The 19,029-nt window shown below is 39.8% G+C and overlaps 1 protein-coding gene and 1 long non-coding RNA gene across 32 annotated transcripts in view; one reads left to right on the forward strand and one right to left on the reverse strand.

Moving 5' to 3' along the window:
* The window catches only part of ptk2ab (protein tyrosine kinase 2ab), a 64,203-nt gene that overhangs the window by 353 nt on the left and 44,821 nt on the right, over positions 1–19,029 (reverse strand). For 13 of the 31 annotated variants that reach the window (XM_083552346.1, XM_083552344.1, XM_083552340.1 and 10 more), the window contains 14 exons: positions 18,127–18,227; positions 17,850–17,939; positions 17,399–17,603; positions 12,322–12,433; positions 10,074–10,112; positions 9,598–9,684; positions 9,333–9,482; positions 8,874–9,002; positions 6,966–7,031; positions 4,459–4,501; positions 4,051–4,154; positions 808–963; positions 501–581; positions 1–381 (listed from right to left, as the gene is read on the reverse strand). The exon at positions 1–381 is cut by the window's left edge and continues 353 nt beyond it. In XM_083552346.1, coding sequence (XP_083408472.1) covers positions 169–381; positions 501–581; positions 808–963; positions 4,051–4,154; positions 4,459–4,501; positions 6,966–7,031; positions 8,874–9,002; positions 9,333–9,482; positions 9,598–9,684; positions 10,074–10,112; positions 12,322–12,433; positions 17,399–17,603; positions 17,850–17,939; positions 18,127–18,227 — 1,576 coding nt within the window. In that variant the 3' untranslated portion in view covers positions 1–168. The remainder of the gene's footprint in view (positions 382–500; positions 582–807; positions 964–4,050; positions 4,155–4,458; positions 4,502–6,965; positions 7,032–8,873; positions 9,003–9,332; positions 9,483–9,597; positions 9,685–10,073; positions 10,113–12,321; positions 12,434–17,398; positions 17,604–17,849; positions 17,940–18,126; positions 18,228–19,029) is intronic. The other 18 variants (XM_083552348.1, XM_083552347.1, XM_083552338.1 and 15 more) reach the window with 3 other exon arrangements.
* On the forward strand, positions 972–2,992 carry LOC310733902. Its single transcript, XR_014535905.1, has 2 exons — positions 972–2,184; positions 2,275–2,992. It is a non-coding gene; the product is annotated as an uncharacterized lncRNA (long non-coding RNA).

Genomic DNA, 19,029 nt, shown 5'->3' on the forward strand with positions numbered 1-19,029 from the left:
TAATAATACAGCAGTCCCAATGCAGATCACACTTTGTTTCACTCCTTTAAAAACCCCTGCTGTGCTCCCGGCAGGCAGGCTGGAGTGAGAACGTGGCGTGTTCTGAGCATCATGTCTGTGTGCTAGTTTAGTAGTTCTGTGCTGGTGAGTAGTGAGGCTCAAACGTCTCTAGAGCGGCCTTGCCTGGCCCAGCATCTTCAGCCTGGCCTGATCGATCACATCCAGCAGGTTCTTGGCATCGACGGCGAGCGCGTGGGCAGCCGTCAACATCTGCTTCTTGTAGTCCTGCTGCAGGCTCGTCATCACGTACTGCTGCGCGAGTTTCATCTTATTGATCAGCTCCGCCAGGTCAGAGTTCAGCAGCTTCTGAGCCATCTCGACCTACACACATTATTTGTGACAGATTAAAATCTGCGTTACATCATAAAAAAATCGACACAACTGCATTCTTCGGGGTGAAAAGATTGAGAGCCAGATTGTGTAAGCGAAATGAGATGTACCTCTCGGTGTGTGTGAGACGGCAGCAAAGAAATCGTCTCATCCACTGTGGCTAGAAGATTCCTCAGTGCTAAACCTACTTCCTGAAAAACAGTTCAGCACAATCGCTTTCATTAAAGGATCGAAAGGACCAAAACAATGATATACAAAAAACTATTTATAGTGCCAATTTTTATTTGTATTTTTTTGCACAAAACTATTCACAGATTCCAATCAGACAACTGAAGAGGTTTTTGAAGCATTCTTGCAGTAAAATATAGATGTGATTTATGCAACAAAAAATGCAGTATTACTTGACACACATTATACCTTCACCATTGGCACATATTCCTCTGGAGGAGCAGGCTGGATTTTACTCGACATCTCGATCACAGCCTTCACCAGCGCGGTCACATTCTCGTAGACTTTATCATTCGAACGGTCCAGATTAGCTGTGGGGGGAGGGCTAATCTCTTGAGGCTGGATCTAAATAAAGACAAAAGATATTTATTATAGGACAGTCAATTAAAGCCACAATAAAATTATCACCTTTTGCAATCGTTTGATTCGACTGTTATCTGTAAATAGTTTAAACACAAGTAACACGGTGCAATTGCAGGTTTTTGAGGACAGATGGCAGTATTGAGCAGATCAGTACTTTAGTAGAGTTAGAGGTTGAATTATGAATGACATTAAGATTAGCGATGTAACCAAGAATGAAGCCGGTTTTACACTGTGCTATTCCAGCTTGCTTTCATGATATATATATCAACTATTGCAATCCTGTTGTGTGCAGAAAAACGTGGTCACATCAACAGAGACATTCAAAATGAGATTTTAATTATTACAATAAATAATAAAGCCACTTTGGCTGTTGGTGAGCACAGTATATGTTTGAAAAACCTGAAATCTCAGTTCAGGTCCAAAGTATCTTTTACAATGTGCAATTTTTTTTTTATTCATACAGTGTAAATCCGGCTAAAATAACCCTAAAATCCCATAAGAACTGAATGCTAGAAAATAAAATCTCAGCTGGTATTGTAAAAGCTCGAAAAATCTCCTTTCTAACATGAAGTGAATCAGTTACAGTCTTTACAACCAAGAAAGGAAGCTGTTCATAAGCCCTATTAACACAAAAGAGCACTCCCCTGTCTAACACCTGGTGAAGTGTCATTAACTGTGTGTGTGTGTGTGTGTGTGTGTGTGTGTGCGTGTGCGTGATTTATTAATACCAGCCCAGATCTCACCTCCTGCTCAAACAAGCTTGTAAATCTCTGGTGTGTTCCTGAACAAGTTGGAGATTTGCACCAGCTACACATCAGGCAGGTTTAAAACATGTTCAGGAAGGATAGCTGGTGTTTGATTCATTATATGATGCCTATAAAACTGCACCATGATTAATAATAAGGTATAAGAAGCAACTGAAATGTTCAGGCCAGCCAAACCCGCTTTCACCATGATGCCCAAACTTTAATAGCATGATCTTCTGTCAACTTATATTGTGCTTCTATTATGGAAATAACAATTTGTGGAAATATGTTGTGTTAATGTGGAATTTGTACATTGATTTTTGATTGCGTGTTTATATCCTGAAAGTTGAGACATGAGATGGAAAAATACAGAGATGGAGAAACAGAAAGAGACTAAGACAGACTTCACTCAGTGTTCTTACCCTCCAGGGCTAGAGGTGCAAAACAGTGAGGCACAGTGCAGGGGCAGAGACAGAGAGAGAGAGAGAGAGAGAGAGAGAGAGAGAGAGACAGAGAGAGAGAGAGAGAGAGAGAGAGAGAGAGAGAGAGAGAGAGAGAGAGAGAGAGACAGAGAGAGAGAGAACGAGAGAAACACAGAGGGATTAATGTACAAGTGATACATACACATGCATCATTTCCTCATATGCTGATAAGTGATACAGATACAGCAAAAGAGAAAAAAGAAAGAGAGAGGCTATTATCATACATTTTAACAGTCAGTCAATCCAGATCAGTTCAGGGAAAAGGAAGCCTATATTTCTGCACTCTTCATGCTGTTACTGTTCTCTCTCTCTCTCTCTCTCTCTCTCTCTCTCTCTATATATATATATTTATTTATTTATTTATTTATTTATTTATTTCATATTTACACACACACCGAATGCAATCCATTTTAAATGCGGAACATAGTTAAAATCTGAGTTCCCTCAGGAACATATTAAGTGGCGGACCGAAAGTTTGTTTAGTCTCCGCCTTGCACTTTTTTATTAATATTATTAAACTTCAAAACATATTGTACATAACAATGCCGGAGGGTATAAAAAAAAAAAAAAAAAAAGAAACTAGAGTCAACACTGTGGCTACTGACTCTGTACCGGAAATAAGATTTGTTTTGCGTATGCATGAAAACGATAAAGAATCCATATTCTTTAACGTTTTATGTCCAGCTTCAAGAATTTCTCTTAATATAAGAAAATCCTGTCAATTCTGCATATCAAGGGAGTGAAAATTAAACATTAAATGTGAAACACTCACACACGCACACACACGTTCACACACACACCTGTATTACCCAAATTGGGTCTTTAACAAATGTAAACTTTTTATTTTCATTTTACCATTTATCAAATTGTATTAAATCAATATAAATTGTGCCGATTTAACTGATTGCGCGATGTAATCACTATAATTAAAAAAGTGCATTGCATTATTTTTATTTATTCTATTTCATTTTTTATTAAATCTTCTTTTTAAAATTTTTTATTATTTAACCAAGCAGGCATTTTATTTAAAATTGTTTTAAAAATGTAAACGGTTGAAATGTTAATGATCATGAATGTTAATAATAATAAACTACGCTAATAAAATGCGACAAGTCATTTTATGTTTTGCATTTCTTCCCCCTAACGTGCCAAAATTGAACACACACACACACACACACACACACACACACACACACACACACACACACACACACACACACACACACACACTGTACACTAATGTATCTTTGAATGAAAAAAAAAAATGCTTGTTTGGTTTTGAACAGCAACCTTTTAAATGAAGTAATGAGGCCAAAACTATCACTTTTAGTTATTGTAGGCCATTTAAATCTATAATAAGAATGTAATATAATATGCATAATGCATCAATTCAAAATGTATCCAGTCTGTAAAGTTATGCATATAAAGCAAGAATCTTTGACTTCTCTGTTCTTTTTTCCCTCCCAAAACATGATACTGTATGTACAACAAATCCCCTTCAGTACCTTAAGTTCCCACCTCCTGACCCACTTCAACAATGACAATATATATATATATATATATATATATATATATATATATATATATATATATATATATATATATATATATATATATATATGTAAATGAATGTGTTTGCTAAAGCAGAAACCGTGGATAACTTTATGTGTGTGCCATAATTGCAGTGGTGAGCAGCAACAAAGCCTAACAAACATACAAGCTTTTATAAAGCCCAGACACAGAAGACACTCCCTGAACAAAAACAGCTATTCTGCATGACATTGAGAGACAGATTGCTTTGGCTGGACTGTTTGTGTGTGTGTGTGTGAGTGTGTCTGTACCTTGACTCCGTCGTTATAGTTATCTGCAGTGTTAAGGCCGGCCGCGCTGCCTGCATGACCCGGGGCTCCAGGACGAGGAGGCTTCTTAGGAGGAACAGCATGATCTGAAAGAAATGCAGTGAAACGACCAGAAAGACTGAGCACAAAGCACCAAAACCACTGCCAATATTTATAGCCCAGGCAGGATGTTGCTTTAAGAACATGCTAGTGTGTGTGCTTTTAGGACTGTGTAACCGTAGGCTTCTAGCAAGTGGAAACAATTACACACAAAAAAAAAAAGATAATACCACAAACACTATTTTCTCTTGAAACCTACAGTGGAAAGGAGATACAGAAAGTGGTGTGTGTGCATGATACAGAAAGTGGTGTGTGTGCATGGGTAGTGAAATGAAGCATATAGAGATTTACCTGCTTTCCCCACTGGCTGGTAGATGTGCTGGTTTCCTGTCTGCACCAATAAACAAAAACAAAAAAAACACCATCAGTCAGAGAAATACAGAAGTGTAGCATTTCTTCTTCCATCTGTGTTGTGGTTTGAGTGTGAAGTTACCAAGATGCCTGGCATACCTATGCACAAACACACACACTTACACGCACGTACACACCTGCCCGCAAGAGAGACTGATCTACATAAGGATGTGAACATAATAAAAGGAGCTTCAGGGACAAAATGAGTCTAAATAAAATAATAATAATAATAATAAACAGATGTTCAACCTGAAACACCCATAACTGTAAACATTGACTAGTATACAGATGCTTAGTTTTGGGATTTTATATGCATGGATTTTCACCTGCCCCTGTGTTTTGTTTTGGGGGGTTTTTTGCCTGTGAATATAATAAACAGGAATTTTATGGAATAAATAAAGAAGCAAGGATTTAAAACAGAACCATGCTGACAGACTGGATGCCTTGTTAAGGAGAAACGTCAGAGGAGAATGGTTAGACTAGTTTGCACTGCAATAAAGGGCTACTTTTTACTCAAATAACCGTAACTCTTTACAACCATGATGAGTCAAGTCAAGTCTATTTGTATAGCGCTTTTCACAACAGACATTGTCTAAAAGCAGCTTTCCAGAATTTAAGTTAAGGTGAACGATGTGTATTTACCCCCTGATGAGCAGCCATGGTGACTGTGGCAAGGAAAAACTCCCTTAGATGTTATGAGGAAGAAACCAGATGAGCAGAAAAGCATCTCAGAACACACAACATATCGAAAACCTGGGGTTGAAAGGACGACAACAACAGAAGACCACATTGTGCTCCAGTCTTATCAGCCACAAATTCCAATTTTCCAAGTTGGTTGATATTTTTTTAACGTTTAGAAACTCTTTTGAAATGCTCCTGGCACCATCCCGCATGCCACATTACTAAGAATACAATGTTGCCCATAATCCGAAGTTTGATGTGAATGCAAGTCAGGGTCCAGTCAGACCAAATGTATTTAGAACTTAACATTAGGGAATCTCCAATTTAAACAATGTCAAGTCCTCGCGTGGATAGAATCAAAGTGTTAATCTTATAGAGTCCCTAAAAATGGTGTGGGAAAAACACTGCATCTGACAGACACAGCTTGGTTCTGTTTGCTAAGACTACATGAAAGGATTTGCATTCAAGTGTCAGCTGATCACCTTAATGATAGAACTGTACTGAAAGGACATTCAGTGTCACCCAGATGAGGGTGAGGTCCACTTTTGAGACTCGTTCCTCTCAAGGTATCTTCCTCATACTATCTGAGGGAGTTTTTCCCTTTCCACAGTCACCACTGGCTTGCTCATTAGAGTTAAACATATAGTTACTCATTTATGATGCTAAAATCTATATTTGAAATCTTTTTGATTCTCTAAAGCTACTTTTGAACAATGTACATTGTTAAGTGTTATACAAAAAAAATAATAATAATAATAATTGTTAAATAAATATCATATTATTTAAAATAGTACCCAGTGATAAAAGCCGAGTCTTGGACCAAAAGTACGGCTCAAGCACTTATCCGGTGTCTTTGGAATTTTATTTATATCACGTTGTTGCGTTTCAACACTTACTGACTAATGAGTCAACCGTTAACAGCCTCACTTAATAAACACATAATTACCACATGTCCCATATGGCCCATGTTTGTGAAGAACATGTGACTTTATAGAACTAAAGAACATAGGCCTTACCCAAACAACGTCCTACTTATCAACAAATGATCAAATTAGCCTTTCACCGGTCTGTCACATCATCAGGACCACTGGCTAAAGACAGACTCACTGTGTCCATACTATGGGAGGAGAACTGAATGCTCAGACAACCATGCACTATAAAAAGAGCACAAAATGGTGAACTTATTCCTAATAGTGTGGTGTGATCCTCTCAATCACATAAAACTCAGCTCAGCTCAGTTAGAAGAATCAACCAGGATTGGACTTATAATACACTGTAATAAAACTACATATACAACAGTATATACAGTATTTATATATATATATATAGCACCAGTACCAACATTTTTGCATAGTGAGAGCAGAAACAAAACACCCAATGTAATGTCTCCTTTTTCTGTTTAGTACAATGCCAAAGGCAATTCTACAGGGAGTACGTCCAAGGATACAAACACACACGCACATGCCTGTACACACACATATTATGAGTCAAATCTGACTAGTTTGAACAGTACATGTGCTGAAGTTAGCCATAGCATTCAAAGTGTTGATGGTTTATTTACTGTTAAAAAGGTATCATGTTGCAAATGAGCTTTACTATAAGGTGTCACTATTAGACCACAAGTGGATACTAATGATGCCTGGAGCTTGAACATGTGTGTACACACATGTGAGTGTTATACAACAGATTTGTTCATTAATAGAAAAGAGGAAATTCCCATTGTCTCCACTGTGTCATCCTGGGAAACAAACAGAAAAACAGAAACTCACTGGTCCCTGGAGACTGCAGTCTTCTCTGTCTATACTGCCTCTGGAATTCCTAGAGTCTGGTTTCTAAGCAGAAAAATAAAAAGGGAAAGAGAAGAAAACAGCACGTCAACAGAGGAGACATCAAGATTACATAGATTACAAAAATAATACTTTTAAAAAATATATTTTTATAGTCATGTTAAGAGTGAACTCAAGAAACAACTGCAACAAACCACATAAGTCACATTATATACATATTATTTTACATCAATGGAAAAAAAATCATTCTGATTTAACACACACACACACACACACACACACACACACACACACACACACACACACACACACACACACACACAAACTAAGAGTCACACACAATGACATATAACCTATCAAACCCATGAAACCCATCCCTGCTCAGCACCATACCAGTTTCCCAAAGCAGGACTTGAAGACCTGCATCCTATAGACCGTTCCTTTGTATTCCTTTCTGTGTTTTTAAGTCTTGAGAGCAGAGCAGCGTTTGACTCCATTCATGGAGAAAAAAGCATGTGCTGAGAGGAAGCTCCTGTGGTGAGGCATGCATGCACCCACATCGAGTCACTCCCACTAAACGAGCCTCAACTTAGCTATGCCAAGTCTTCCCCTGCTCTCCTCCCTCCTCCACCTCCTCTCCACCTCTTCCTTTTCCCTTCTCTACAACCTCTCTGTATCAACCTTGCTACATCTCTCCCCTCTGCCTCTTTTCACACTGCTTTCTTTGCCTTTGCGCACCCTTTCTCGTTCTCTCTGCTTGATTCTTCTAGCCTCGGCACCCTTTCCGCGTGCCAGCCGTTTTTCGTGCTATACAGAGAAGCAGGGCAAAGCCAAAAGAATTGAGAAAAATTCCCTCCTAGCCTCAGCAATTTAACTTTCATCAGTGGTGGGTGAGGGTGAGTTTAGCTGCTTCACGCCTCACTGCTAACACAACCCCCTCATTACTCAGGAATTCCCGAATGCTGCACCTGTACCATACACGCTGTCTTTATATAAAAAACAGTCCTCCAAACTCTAACCATTATCATGACCCGATAACGAGAATATGATTGGACCCGCGTATTTCTGAACGATCAGAGCGTCGTGAAGATTTGAACGGGTTTCTGAACAACGGCGTGTTGGGGGAAGACGTTCAATACCATATTTTGGTGCTGCGCTTTCAGCTTTCCACAGGAAACAGAGTGAGGCGTTCTATGAGACAGGCTGAAGATAATGACAGTATAATAAATAACTCCGGCACCGTGCCAGAGCCTCATGTCCTGCTCCCTGTCTCTTTCACACACACGCTTGGCCAGTATTCTCTCCAAGCCTATAAGGATCATGACACTCTATATCTGTCAGCCTCTGGAGATTCACATGCCTTCGCATTCCTGCAGTGGTATTTTAACCAATGGTAAAAATTGCCTGAAAAGTGAAGAGACTACAAAAGAATGTTTCCAAAGTCAGAAAAAAAGGTCAGTGCTGCTTACATGTCTAAGATCCTACTCACATGTGTGTGTGTGCTCATCATTGATAGCGATATTTTGCTGATATACACTATACAATACAATAATAATCAAATTCTTGATCATTTTGCTAGCGTATGTGTGCTGCGACTCAACCATTCGTCGGAAAAAAGACAACCAATAAGACTTTAGTTTAGCTGACAGGGGGAGCCGTTGCACATTTTTAAAAATCTTACTGAGGGCAAAAAACATTTAGGAAAAGGGACCAAAAAAAACGGTGAAAAGAGATGGAGATAAAATCATTCAGTGTGTCATTAAATAAGAAATGGCTGAAAAGCGACTGAAGGTAAGAGGAAATTATAAAATAGAAAGGTAGACAAGTGGTAAAAAGCATGGCAACCAGCTGGAAAGCTAGTCGAGTGAGATCAGATGAGCTGAATACCATTAACCGCTCCTCTTGCTCTAGCCAACGCTGGTCCTCCTCCATCTGCTGCTGCTGCAACATCAGCTGCTCCTCCATCAGGTGAGGAGGTAAAGACTGACCCGTGACGGCCCTCAGAACACCGCCGTCCTAATATACACAACACACACACACAGCATGCTTTTTATTACTAATCCGAGACTTTAAAACAACCGAATCACTATTTATGACATATCACTGTTTATTATTAAGAAAGGGGCTTTATACTATCTTCGCATATCCAGTGATGTAGGAAGCTGTGGTCAGGACGCAGGGTCAGTCATGATACAGCGCCCCTAGAGCACTGACGGGGTAAGGACCTTGCTCAAGAGCCCAAAGGGTGGCAGCTTGGCGATTCCGGGGCTCGAACCCCCAATATAGCTTGTTGTCTACAAACAGGTAATAGCTGATTATCAAGAATGCCATTTTTTTTTTCCTGACCTCTATGCTGGGGTTCCACATGGCGTGATCCTGAGCAGCTCGGTGATGATTCCAGCTGTCGTGGAGGTCGAGGCCCATGCCTGAGGCCTGTGGAGGATACAGCCCACTGGGCATGGAGGGCATGGTGTGAGGTCCTGGGTAGCCTCCCATCTGGAAAACACCAAACAACCTTTAAACAATTTATGGATGACAAATACCACCTGAATGTTTCTGTGGTTTTTGTACAGCGTGTCTATCGACTGCAGTACCGCTGTAGTGTGTGTACCTGAAAGTGATTGTGCTGGCCTATATGTTGAGGACTGGGGTAGAAACTTTCACTGGAGCGTGGACTTGGATAACCAGGTCTGCTGGGCTGTGAACGCACACATACACACACACACACACACACACACACACACACACACACACACACACACACATTAATTTTGTATGTATATTCGAGCATTCTGATTTGTATGAGACACTGTGGTTAGTGGAGGAGGCACACACAAAACCGCAAGGCTGCAATGATTTTTTGTGGATGGAAAATCCAGTCTGTTGAAGGGGATAAACCAAAATAAAAACCAAGCACTTAGTCAATGGCCTTTTTTTAAACGGTTATTTAGTTGAGGAAGAGGTGCGATGTGTGTTAGTTGATATTAGGGGATTAAACAGAGAAGGCAGCAAGTCCTCTTCTGATTGGTTGAGATGCTGCACCACATTCAGCTGTGGATGGAGAGAGCTGTTAAGAGGCAAATCTACCTTGTACAGCCTCTCATAAAAAGAGTCACGTAGCCACCCCTCCGGATGAGCAGAGGAAAAAAAGAGTCAAAAACAAACAGTGAAATATAATGGGACAGAGTTCTTAACAGCTCGAAACACTGACATTTGAAAACACTTGGCTTTGTGTAAAGTTCTGCAGCTTGACACGAGAACACAGTTTACCTAAATTACAATGAGTTCATGCACATGCAGGTAGCAAGTAATGGGGTCATGTGGTATGTTTGAGTGCACTGAACATGCAGAAATTTCCACATCTTGGCAAGATGCGTTCACAAAGTTTTTTTAATAAATTAGTTTTCCCTGCTGTCCCAATAACACCTGCCTGGAGAGAGGGACAGTAAGCATGCTGCCTCAGGGTTTGCCCAGTTAGGGCCATTGTGGGTGGTATGGAGGGCCTCCTGCTGAGCATGGGCACATGTGGGGGCAGTGAGGTATTCTGGGAGTTCAGCACTAGTTGGAGTGGGAGCAGCGGAGATACAGCAGGGGGCTGGAAGAAGCAGAGGGAGAGCTGGGAGCCGAAAGACTGCTGAAATGCAGAAGCAGCAGATAGACAGTCCGAGCTAAAACTGTGCTGCAGAGAGAGTCTGCGTGAAGGCTACACACACACACACACACACACACACACACACACACACACACACACACACACACACACACACACACACCCACAAGCAGGTATGTTACAGCCCAGACAAAGACAGCAGGCACACAACGCAGATGATAAGAGAGGATATTTAGAGAATCATGAGAACAACACATGAACAACACAACGCAGATGAGCCACAGTGTATAAACACGTCGGCAATAAAAAGCGCACAATACTATAGCCACACTTTAGCTGGTGTGATGGTGACAGACAGAAAGACAGACAGACAGGAACACCTGTAGAAGAGCGAGCAGAATGACCGCATGGCCGTAAATAATCTCAATGGGGGAGGTGATGGGGCAGTGTGAGAAAAGTGTGAGAAAAGCTATAATAAACACACACACACACACACACACACACACACACACACACACACAAACACACAGTATGTGTGTATGTAGCTGACTAGTAAGTGATCACTGGCTGTCTTACTCATTTTCTAAACAATTTTATTATTATTATTATTATTGTTGTTGTTAATAATCATAGTTATTAACAACAACAATAATAATAATATTTGCCACAATCATGTATTTTAGCTATAGGATATGAAATAATCTTTCTCACTTTGAATAAAACCTTTAACCAAACTAACACTTATTCATGAAATGTTATTGAATACAAAATACATTATCACCCAAACATCTAAAACATGTATGATTGTGTGTATATATATATATATATATATATATTAATAAATCATTCACAATTCATCACCATATTGCATACAAATGGAAGATGGACAGGTTTCGAGTCAGAAATCAGACACTATTCCTTGGACTTGGCCAAAACGTTACTGTGTCATTGTACCATATAAGAACTAAGTGCAGAAAGCATTAAGTTATTGAGGGGAATATTAAGAATTCAGATTAGCTTTAGTATTCCCAAAGCAAATCATTTAAATGCCTTCTCTGCTCTAAATCAGGCACAGCAGACATATATATAATGTTCATAGGTTGAAATATCATTTGTAGTCTTATCAGCAATCTTTTTATTTGGTGCATGCAAAGTGGAGTGACTATAATTCAGCTAAGATGGGTATAAAATACTAAACTAAATAAAAGGATAACTGTTCAGCTTTATTATAAATGCCAGAAGTTTGTTCTAGTTACAGCGCATTTTATAGCAGCATGTACGTATTCTCTATCATATAAGCACTCCCTGTTACACATCCAGTCATACTTTGTTTATGGTGCAATGGAATTAAAAATCAGTTGGTGACTGAACACTGTGTAATTCTGCCTTACACCCAGTGTGGATTCTAGGACAAAGTGCTTATTGAAAATGAACGAATAATCCAGCTGCATTTCACACAAAGACTATTGTACTGACCAAACCGCAGAAGTGACAAATGATAAATTGTTACCAAACCAACGGCAACTCGATTTCAAACGCATCATACAGATCTGGACCGTAAACAGAATTAAAGCTAAAACACTAATATATATGTCACATGCGTACCGGACATAACAGTTCAACAGCTGGAACGATGCAGCTCTCGCCGATTGTGGAGTACAAAAGTAGTCTCATGTTCTCATTCAAAAAATGCTTTCGGTTCAACTGAAACATCGTGCCACTTACTTTAGGGGGTGCCTCGTCTGAACCCCCGGAATCCCAGGACACGTTCACCTGCCTCCTCATCTCCATCCGGCTGCGCTCCTCCTGCTGAGCCTTCTCCTCCGCGAGGATGGTGCTACAGAAACATGGAGGAGGGAAAAAAGCCCTGTGAGCTAACAACATCACTGCTAAAGCCTGAACACACACACACACACACACACACACACACACACACACACACACAAGCACACACAGTGGGAAAGAATCCAGACACACGTGCCACTTTGACTCAAGCTCTTCACACTAAGACTAACTGTTTAAGACTCGTGTGTGTGTATTTTAAGTCCAGACCTGCCTCCGTGCACAAATCCAATCAAAATTCCAGGAAAGAATGACACAACCCATAACCAGCAGCAGGAAAGAGATTGACTTTGTTATGTAACACTTCATCTTGTGAAATGTAAAAACCCAGACTTATACACACTGGAATGCCTATGAACATGAACATTACAGGAAACTCATTCACAACAGTTACGCTCCAAAGTGCTAAAAACTAGCTAGCAAGACTTAAATAAATTCATTTCGACTGAATACTAACCCTCTCTAATGCAACTTACCGGATTCCCGTAGAGAGATGGAGGAGACGTTAACAGCACTACCGTGTGAGAGCCCGCACTAACAGAAGAGAATGTACTTCATGTGCTAGACCCGGGCTCTGACTACTATATTTAGATGCAGTGAACCCTGAAAAACCCGGCATGTGTGCTGCCAACAGATGAATGAAGGACACAACAGAGTTAAAATACACCTGTTCAGATCATTCGTGAAAGTGTGGCCTCAGAGGTCCTCTCCAAAGTTAGTCCTTTACCTGGAAACCGCAATCAAACGCTTCAGCTAAAAGTCGACACCATCACGGGTCATACCCGAATTTCTTTTATTTCTTGACTCGACGAGATGAGAAGCCGAAAAACAGATGCCGAGCTGGTATCAACAATACATGGAATGATGGGGGGCTTTTATCTTATAGCTTTATTTGATATTTTATTTATTTATATTTTATTTTATAGCTGATATTTATTTTGTACTTATATAACATTCCTACAATGGTAATTAAAACATTAATTCCAATAAAAAAAATCTAATAAAAAGATAGAAAATGTTATAAATGCTAACATTTAAATAATGTTATTGGTGCCAATCGATGTGAAGAAAAAAATAAATAAATCAAAACTACTATTTATTCAATCTGCCAATCACATGGCAGCAGTGCATAAAATCTTGCAGATGCAAGTCAAGAGCTTCAAGTTAATGTTTACATCCAACATCATAAGTAAAAAAGTGAGTCTTTGGCCACTGAAGCCTCAGATTCCGGTTCTTAGTTGATAGGAGTTGCAAGACGCTTTTGTGTGCATCACACTTGTAAAGAAGGGTCCTGTTTACTTAAACCAGCCAACATTAAATATGTCCTGGTTAAAGTCACATAGATGAGTTTCTATCCCACTGGTGTATAGATGTACAGGTGTTCCCAATGAAGCGCATTGCACAGAAACTGTAAGACCACTGCTCATTATGTGCTAATATTTGCTCATTTGCTCATCAGGAGTTGAATGTACAGCATGTGTAACATTTAGGAAAAGTGCCTCTATTCCTAAAATAGGCAGCCTGTTCATACAAGCCTGTATTTGTCATGCATCATCGCTCAGTTAGTCATGCATGCAGTGGATAAGAATGTGAAAGCAAATATGTCCCTTCTAAGTGTGAGGAATAAAACATAAGCAAAGTGTTGGTTTAGACAATACACAGTGAGGTATTATAATGTTATAGCACAAAAGTGTTTTTCAACAACAGCACATAACTACTACTTATTATTATTATTATTATTATTATTAGTAGTAGTAGTAGTAGTAGTAGTAGTAGTAGTAGTAGTAGTATATCTATAGTTAACATTTAGCTCCCATGACTTATGTTTTTGCTGCTAAGGTCAACTGAATTCTCTCATCAGCCTCTCTCTCAAAGATTTTTCTTCTGACTGTTAAGTTACACAGGAGACTCTTTTACAAATAAACTACCAAAAAAAATAAAATAAAGCCAAGCAAACACTAAACTATTGCCAAATAAACACTCCATTTTCTTTGGAGTGCCTGCCATAAGGATTCCTGTTTAAGCTTTACTACAGAAATGATAATGTATTATCACGTCCCACCTCGTGAAGATTATGGACCTATGGATGATCATGGAGAAGTAGATGCCGAGTGTTTAAAGGCCCTGGCATGGAGAAGCTGATGCTGGATCTATGATGATCACAAATTGTTCTGTATTGTTGAAAGATTTATGACCAAACTCTTGATGTCACCCATATGAGGATGGGTTCCCCTTTGAGTCTGGTTCCTCTCAAGGTTTCTTCCTCATATCATCTAAGGGAGTTTTTCCTTGCCACTGTCGCCACGGCTTGCTCATCAGGGACAAACGCACACCATTCACCTTCACTGTTGTTTTCTGTAAAGCTGCTTTGAGACAATGTCTGTTGTGAAAAGCGCTATACAAATAAACTTGACTTGACTTGACTATTAGAATGAGCATGCCCATGTTAACTTTGCAGCCCAAAATACTGTCAAGAGATGCTGTTAAAGCAAATACATCAACCCTGTACTATAAAAGTAATGAATATTTGAACTTCTGGAGTGTATAATAGGCAGATTCCCTTCTGGATTCCCTTCTGTCTTTCTGAGAGCTGATGTACACACTGCATTCCACAACAACAATAACAACAACAACAACTGTTCACATCATGAGCCTGAAGGTGAATTAAAAAATCTATGAGCGATCTCATAAGGACCATGCTGATCGATTTCAGCTATTAGCGATAAAAATAGTCACCGAATCACGTGACTTTGCAGATCTTCACGATATCCTACGAACGTGTCGGCAAAGGGAAAAAAATGCCATTACAATTACAAAACAAATGAAAGGTGGAAACCTGATCGTCCGCATCGCAGTGCTGCTTAGAACACAGATTCTTAATACAAGAGGAACACAGATTTCTAATAGTTCATTTTATGCTAAAGTGAGTGAATAACACTAGAAGTCATTAGAGCGCATTAGGACATCAGAACAGTGTGAAATAAATATAATGGGGAAAAAGAGGTCTGAGTAGGAGCCTGGTCTTTAAATGATAAATACATTTTATGGCTGTATTTTGGGATCAGAATGTATACGTTTAATTATAGGTGGTTTGGTTTCATTCCGATTGACTGACTCTTTACAGTCCACTTCTTTTCTGGTCTAATGAGACTCAACCTGAACCTGGACGTGGCCTAATAACTGCCTTTTCTACTTTCCTCTCCCTATTTTAAACTATTCACTCCACCTTTTCCCCAGGTTATATGCCCAATTACTGACTTACAGCTCATGCCAAGAAGCTATTTGTGCAGCTGCATAGGGAACGTTCAGGAAATGCCTCTAATAGTCTACTGAATCGCATATTAAATTATGGACTTTATGTACAATGCATGACTAAAAGCTAATCTGACTTACGGTCAGAGCAGGCTGCCAAAAGTGAGGCAGCGTGTTTGACTTTTGAGAACGTTCGTGATTTGCATTACCGCAAACGATTAAAAAGTTCTTCGCACCTCAAATATCTGACAGCTGACAACTTCGGTAGAAATGAACCATTTACTTACGTCTTACCTAAAAGAGATGAACTGAATAGGAACGAAGCCTGACACATGGCATCTAAAGAGATTACTTCCTAACAGATGATTATGATATTAACCAGTGCCTTTTATGGGCCTGATTCGGTGCTAGAAAGAGCGTTACCAGGACAATATTTACATCGTTTCCAGGAAACCTGGAAAATTATTAATGTGGATAGAAATAGGGGGGGGTTGGGGGCTGTATGTGTGCTGTACCAGTGTTTAACCGTATAAAGAATGCAATTTCTGGTTGTAACATTTGCTGCTGATCAGCTGTCACAGTCCTGTTGATCAAAATGTTTCACACCTGCATATAAACAATTACGCTACGTGCTGAGTCGCGCGTCATCACAAAAGTGTGCCCTCTGGAGGCTTGTTTTGTTGCCGCCACAGGGAGCGTGTGTGTACATGAGCGGAGAATGCTGGACTCGCTTTACTGTTTCGTCAGTACTGAGGTTGTTCTCTATAGCTTGGGGAGACATGCCTTTAGGGCCGAGTCTGTGAACGGGAATGGGTGTGTGCGGGTGTGTGTGTGTGTCTGCAAATGTGTGCAAGATGAAAGAAAGAAAGGAATCAATGAGTAAAAAGGAGGGGCACTGATGGCAATATCTTTTGCGTTGCTATGCAACCTACGAGATAAACTGTGAACAGGAAGTTACTCAGACACGGACTGAGTCACTGTTTATGAGGGAACTTCGCTGGCAAATTTATGTATCATCTCTGATGGACACAAATTCACCGTTGTCAATCAGTCCTGCAATCATAATCCTCATCTCCTGATTTCACATGTATACTTAATGCGCTCTCTGTGACATAGTGGAGTAGGTTATTGTTAGATTATATAAAGAATGTTTTTAATACAAGCTATTTAAATATTAGTGCATTTTAAGGTTTTGAGAGTAGTGTACATGTAATTGTGCTATCGTGTTTTATTTTTTTTCTTTTTTGGTCCAGTATAAAAAAGACGAATAGAAAGACTTTTACTTTGACTGTTTGTCCGCTGCTGTAGTGCACTGCTTCAAAAACGTTTTCAGTAATTCACAGTGACGTTGTACTTTTTCACTCCAGTTTTAGATTCGTTTTTAGAATATTAAATGTTAAAATACAACAGGACGTATGTTCATGATGCAAAAAAGGTCCTGCGTCAGCGAAACAAAAGGAGAAACTTAACGCTCGTATTCAGTTCTCCTGTGCGCCCCCTGGTGCAAAAAATAAGAAGAAGAATAATTGTTAATGGCCAAATTTTCAAGCATCTACCCACACTTTCAAATAATACACACATAACCTAAGACCTCTCAATACCCCAATAACACAGAAGGTTACTTGTGTGTTGTGAGTGCATTGTGTGTGTGTGTGTGTGTGTGTGTGTGTGTGTGTGTGTGTGTGTGTGTGTGTGTGTGTGTGTGTACCTCAGCTGTGCTTTGAGCTCATTGAAGCAAGGGCGTTTGCTAGGGTCGTAAGACCAGCACTTGGTCATCAGACTGTACAGGGTGGGGGGGCAGTTGTGGGGCATGGCCAGTCTCTCGCCGTTCTCGATACGGCCAATCACATCGTTGTTTTTCACACCTTGAAAGGGCTTCACTCCATACATCAATATCTCCCACATGCACACGCCTGCACGCAGAACACGACAACAGCACAAAATATAATGCATATCAAATCCCTGCACTACAGAATGTGTTCATGAAATTTTGACAGGAACACAAACAGTATTTTTCTATCATTTCGTACTGTCCTTAAACCAAAATCGATCAATTCTGAACAACTGAACTGCAATATATTAAAATGGGAAAAAAATAAACATAAACATAAAAAAACCTCCCAAAATAGCTCACAATCGCACCAAAACGGCACACTTACCAAACATCCACACATCACTCGATGATGTAAAGCGTCTGAAGTTAATAGATTCTGGCGCCATCCATTTAATCGGGAGTTTACCTTTAGAGGCTTCAGAGAAAAAAAAAAAACGACTTTACACAACATGTATGCAACCGAGGGTCACGTGCAAAATCTCTATTATTCCCCTGACAGGTCGTCTTACGCCACAATACACTAAGCTACAAAAAAAAAAGTTAGTTTGCTGACACTATGGTACATACATCAGTCCAGAAATGGCAATGCCAAATCTTCAAACCTTTATAATAAGAGCTGTCCTCCATGTATCTGGATAAACCGAAGTCTCCCAGTTTCACGCAGTCTACAGACGACACCAGAACATTCCTAGCGGCTATGTCCCTGTGGACGAGAGCAAATATCGCTTTAAAACCACATGCAGAAACTGACCCATGCCTTAGTTCAAAATACAGAGCACATCGATACAATGTTTGCAGTCCAGGAAAACCCTAGACATAGCTTTTCAAGTCAAAATTTATTCTGTATATATGCACTACATGGTCAAAAATTTGAGGACACCTGATTTGAATGTGCTTCTGAAAAAACCATCCCATTCCACATTTTGTTCTTATACAATAACCTAATTTTGTGCTCATTTAGCAACAAAGGTGTTGGTAAAGTCAGATAATGATGTAAGGTGAGGAGGTGAGGAGTCCTGGGGTGCAGTCAGTGTTCCAATTCATCCCAGAGGTGTTCCTTGAGCGATTCTATGAGTTGCTCAGTAGCTCCTGGTTCCGTAACGTCAACTGACTTTATAAGACTGTAGAAAGGACATTACTCATAATCTTACATTCATGTTAGTTCTCACTCTCCGTTGTTCTGTATTGTTTAAAGACTATGATCACACTCTTGCTATCACCCAAATAAGGATAGGTTCTCCTTTTGAGTCTGGTTTCTTTCAAGGTTTCTTCCTCATAACATCTAAAGGGAGTTTTTAATTGCCACAGACACCATGGCTGCTCATAAATAAATACACATCGTCACCTTAATTCTTAATTTCTGTAAAGCTGGGTCCATTGTGAAAAGCGCTATAGAAATAAACTTGACTTGACTTGTTCAGTAGGGACGAGGTCAGAGCTCTATAGCAGCCCACTCGAGCAGGATCTTCCACTCAAACCCATGTAAACCAAATACTCATGGAGCT

Source organism: Silurus aristotelis (genome assembly GCF_946808225.1).
Source record: "Silurus aristotelis genome assembly, chromosome: 1".
NCBI classification, from domain to species: domain Eukaryota; kingdom Metazoa; phylum Chordata; class Actinopteri; order Siluriformes; family Siluridae; genus Silurus; species Silurus aristotelis.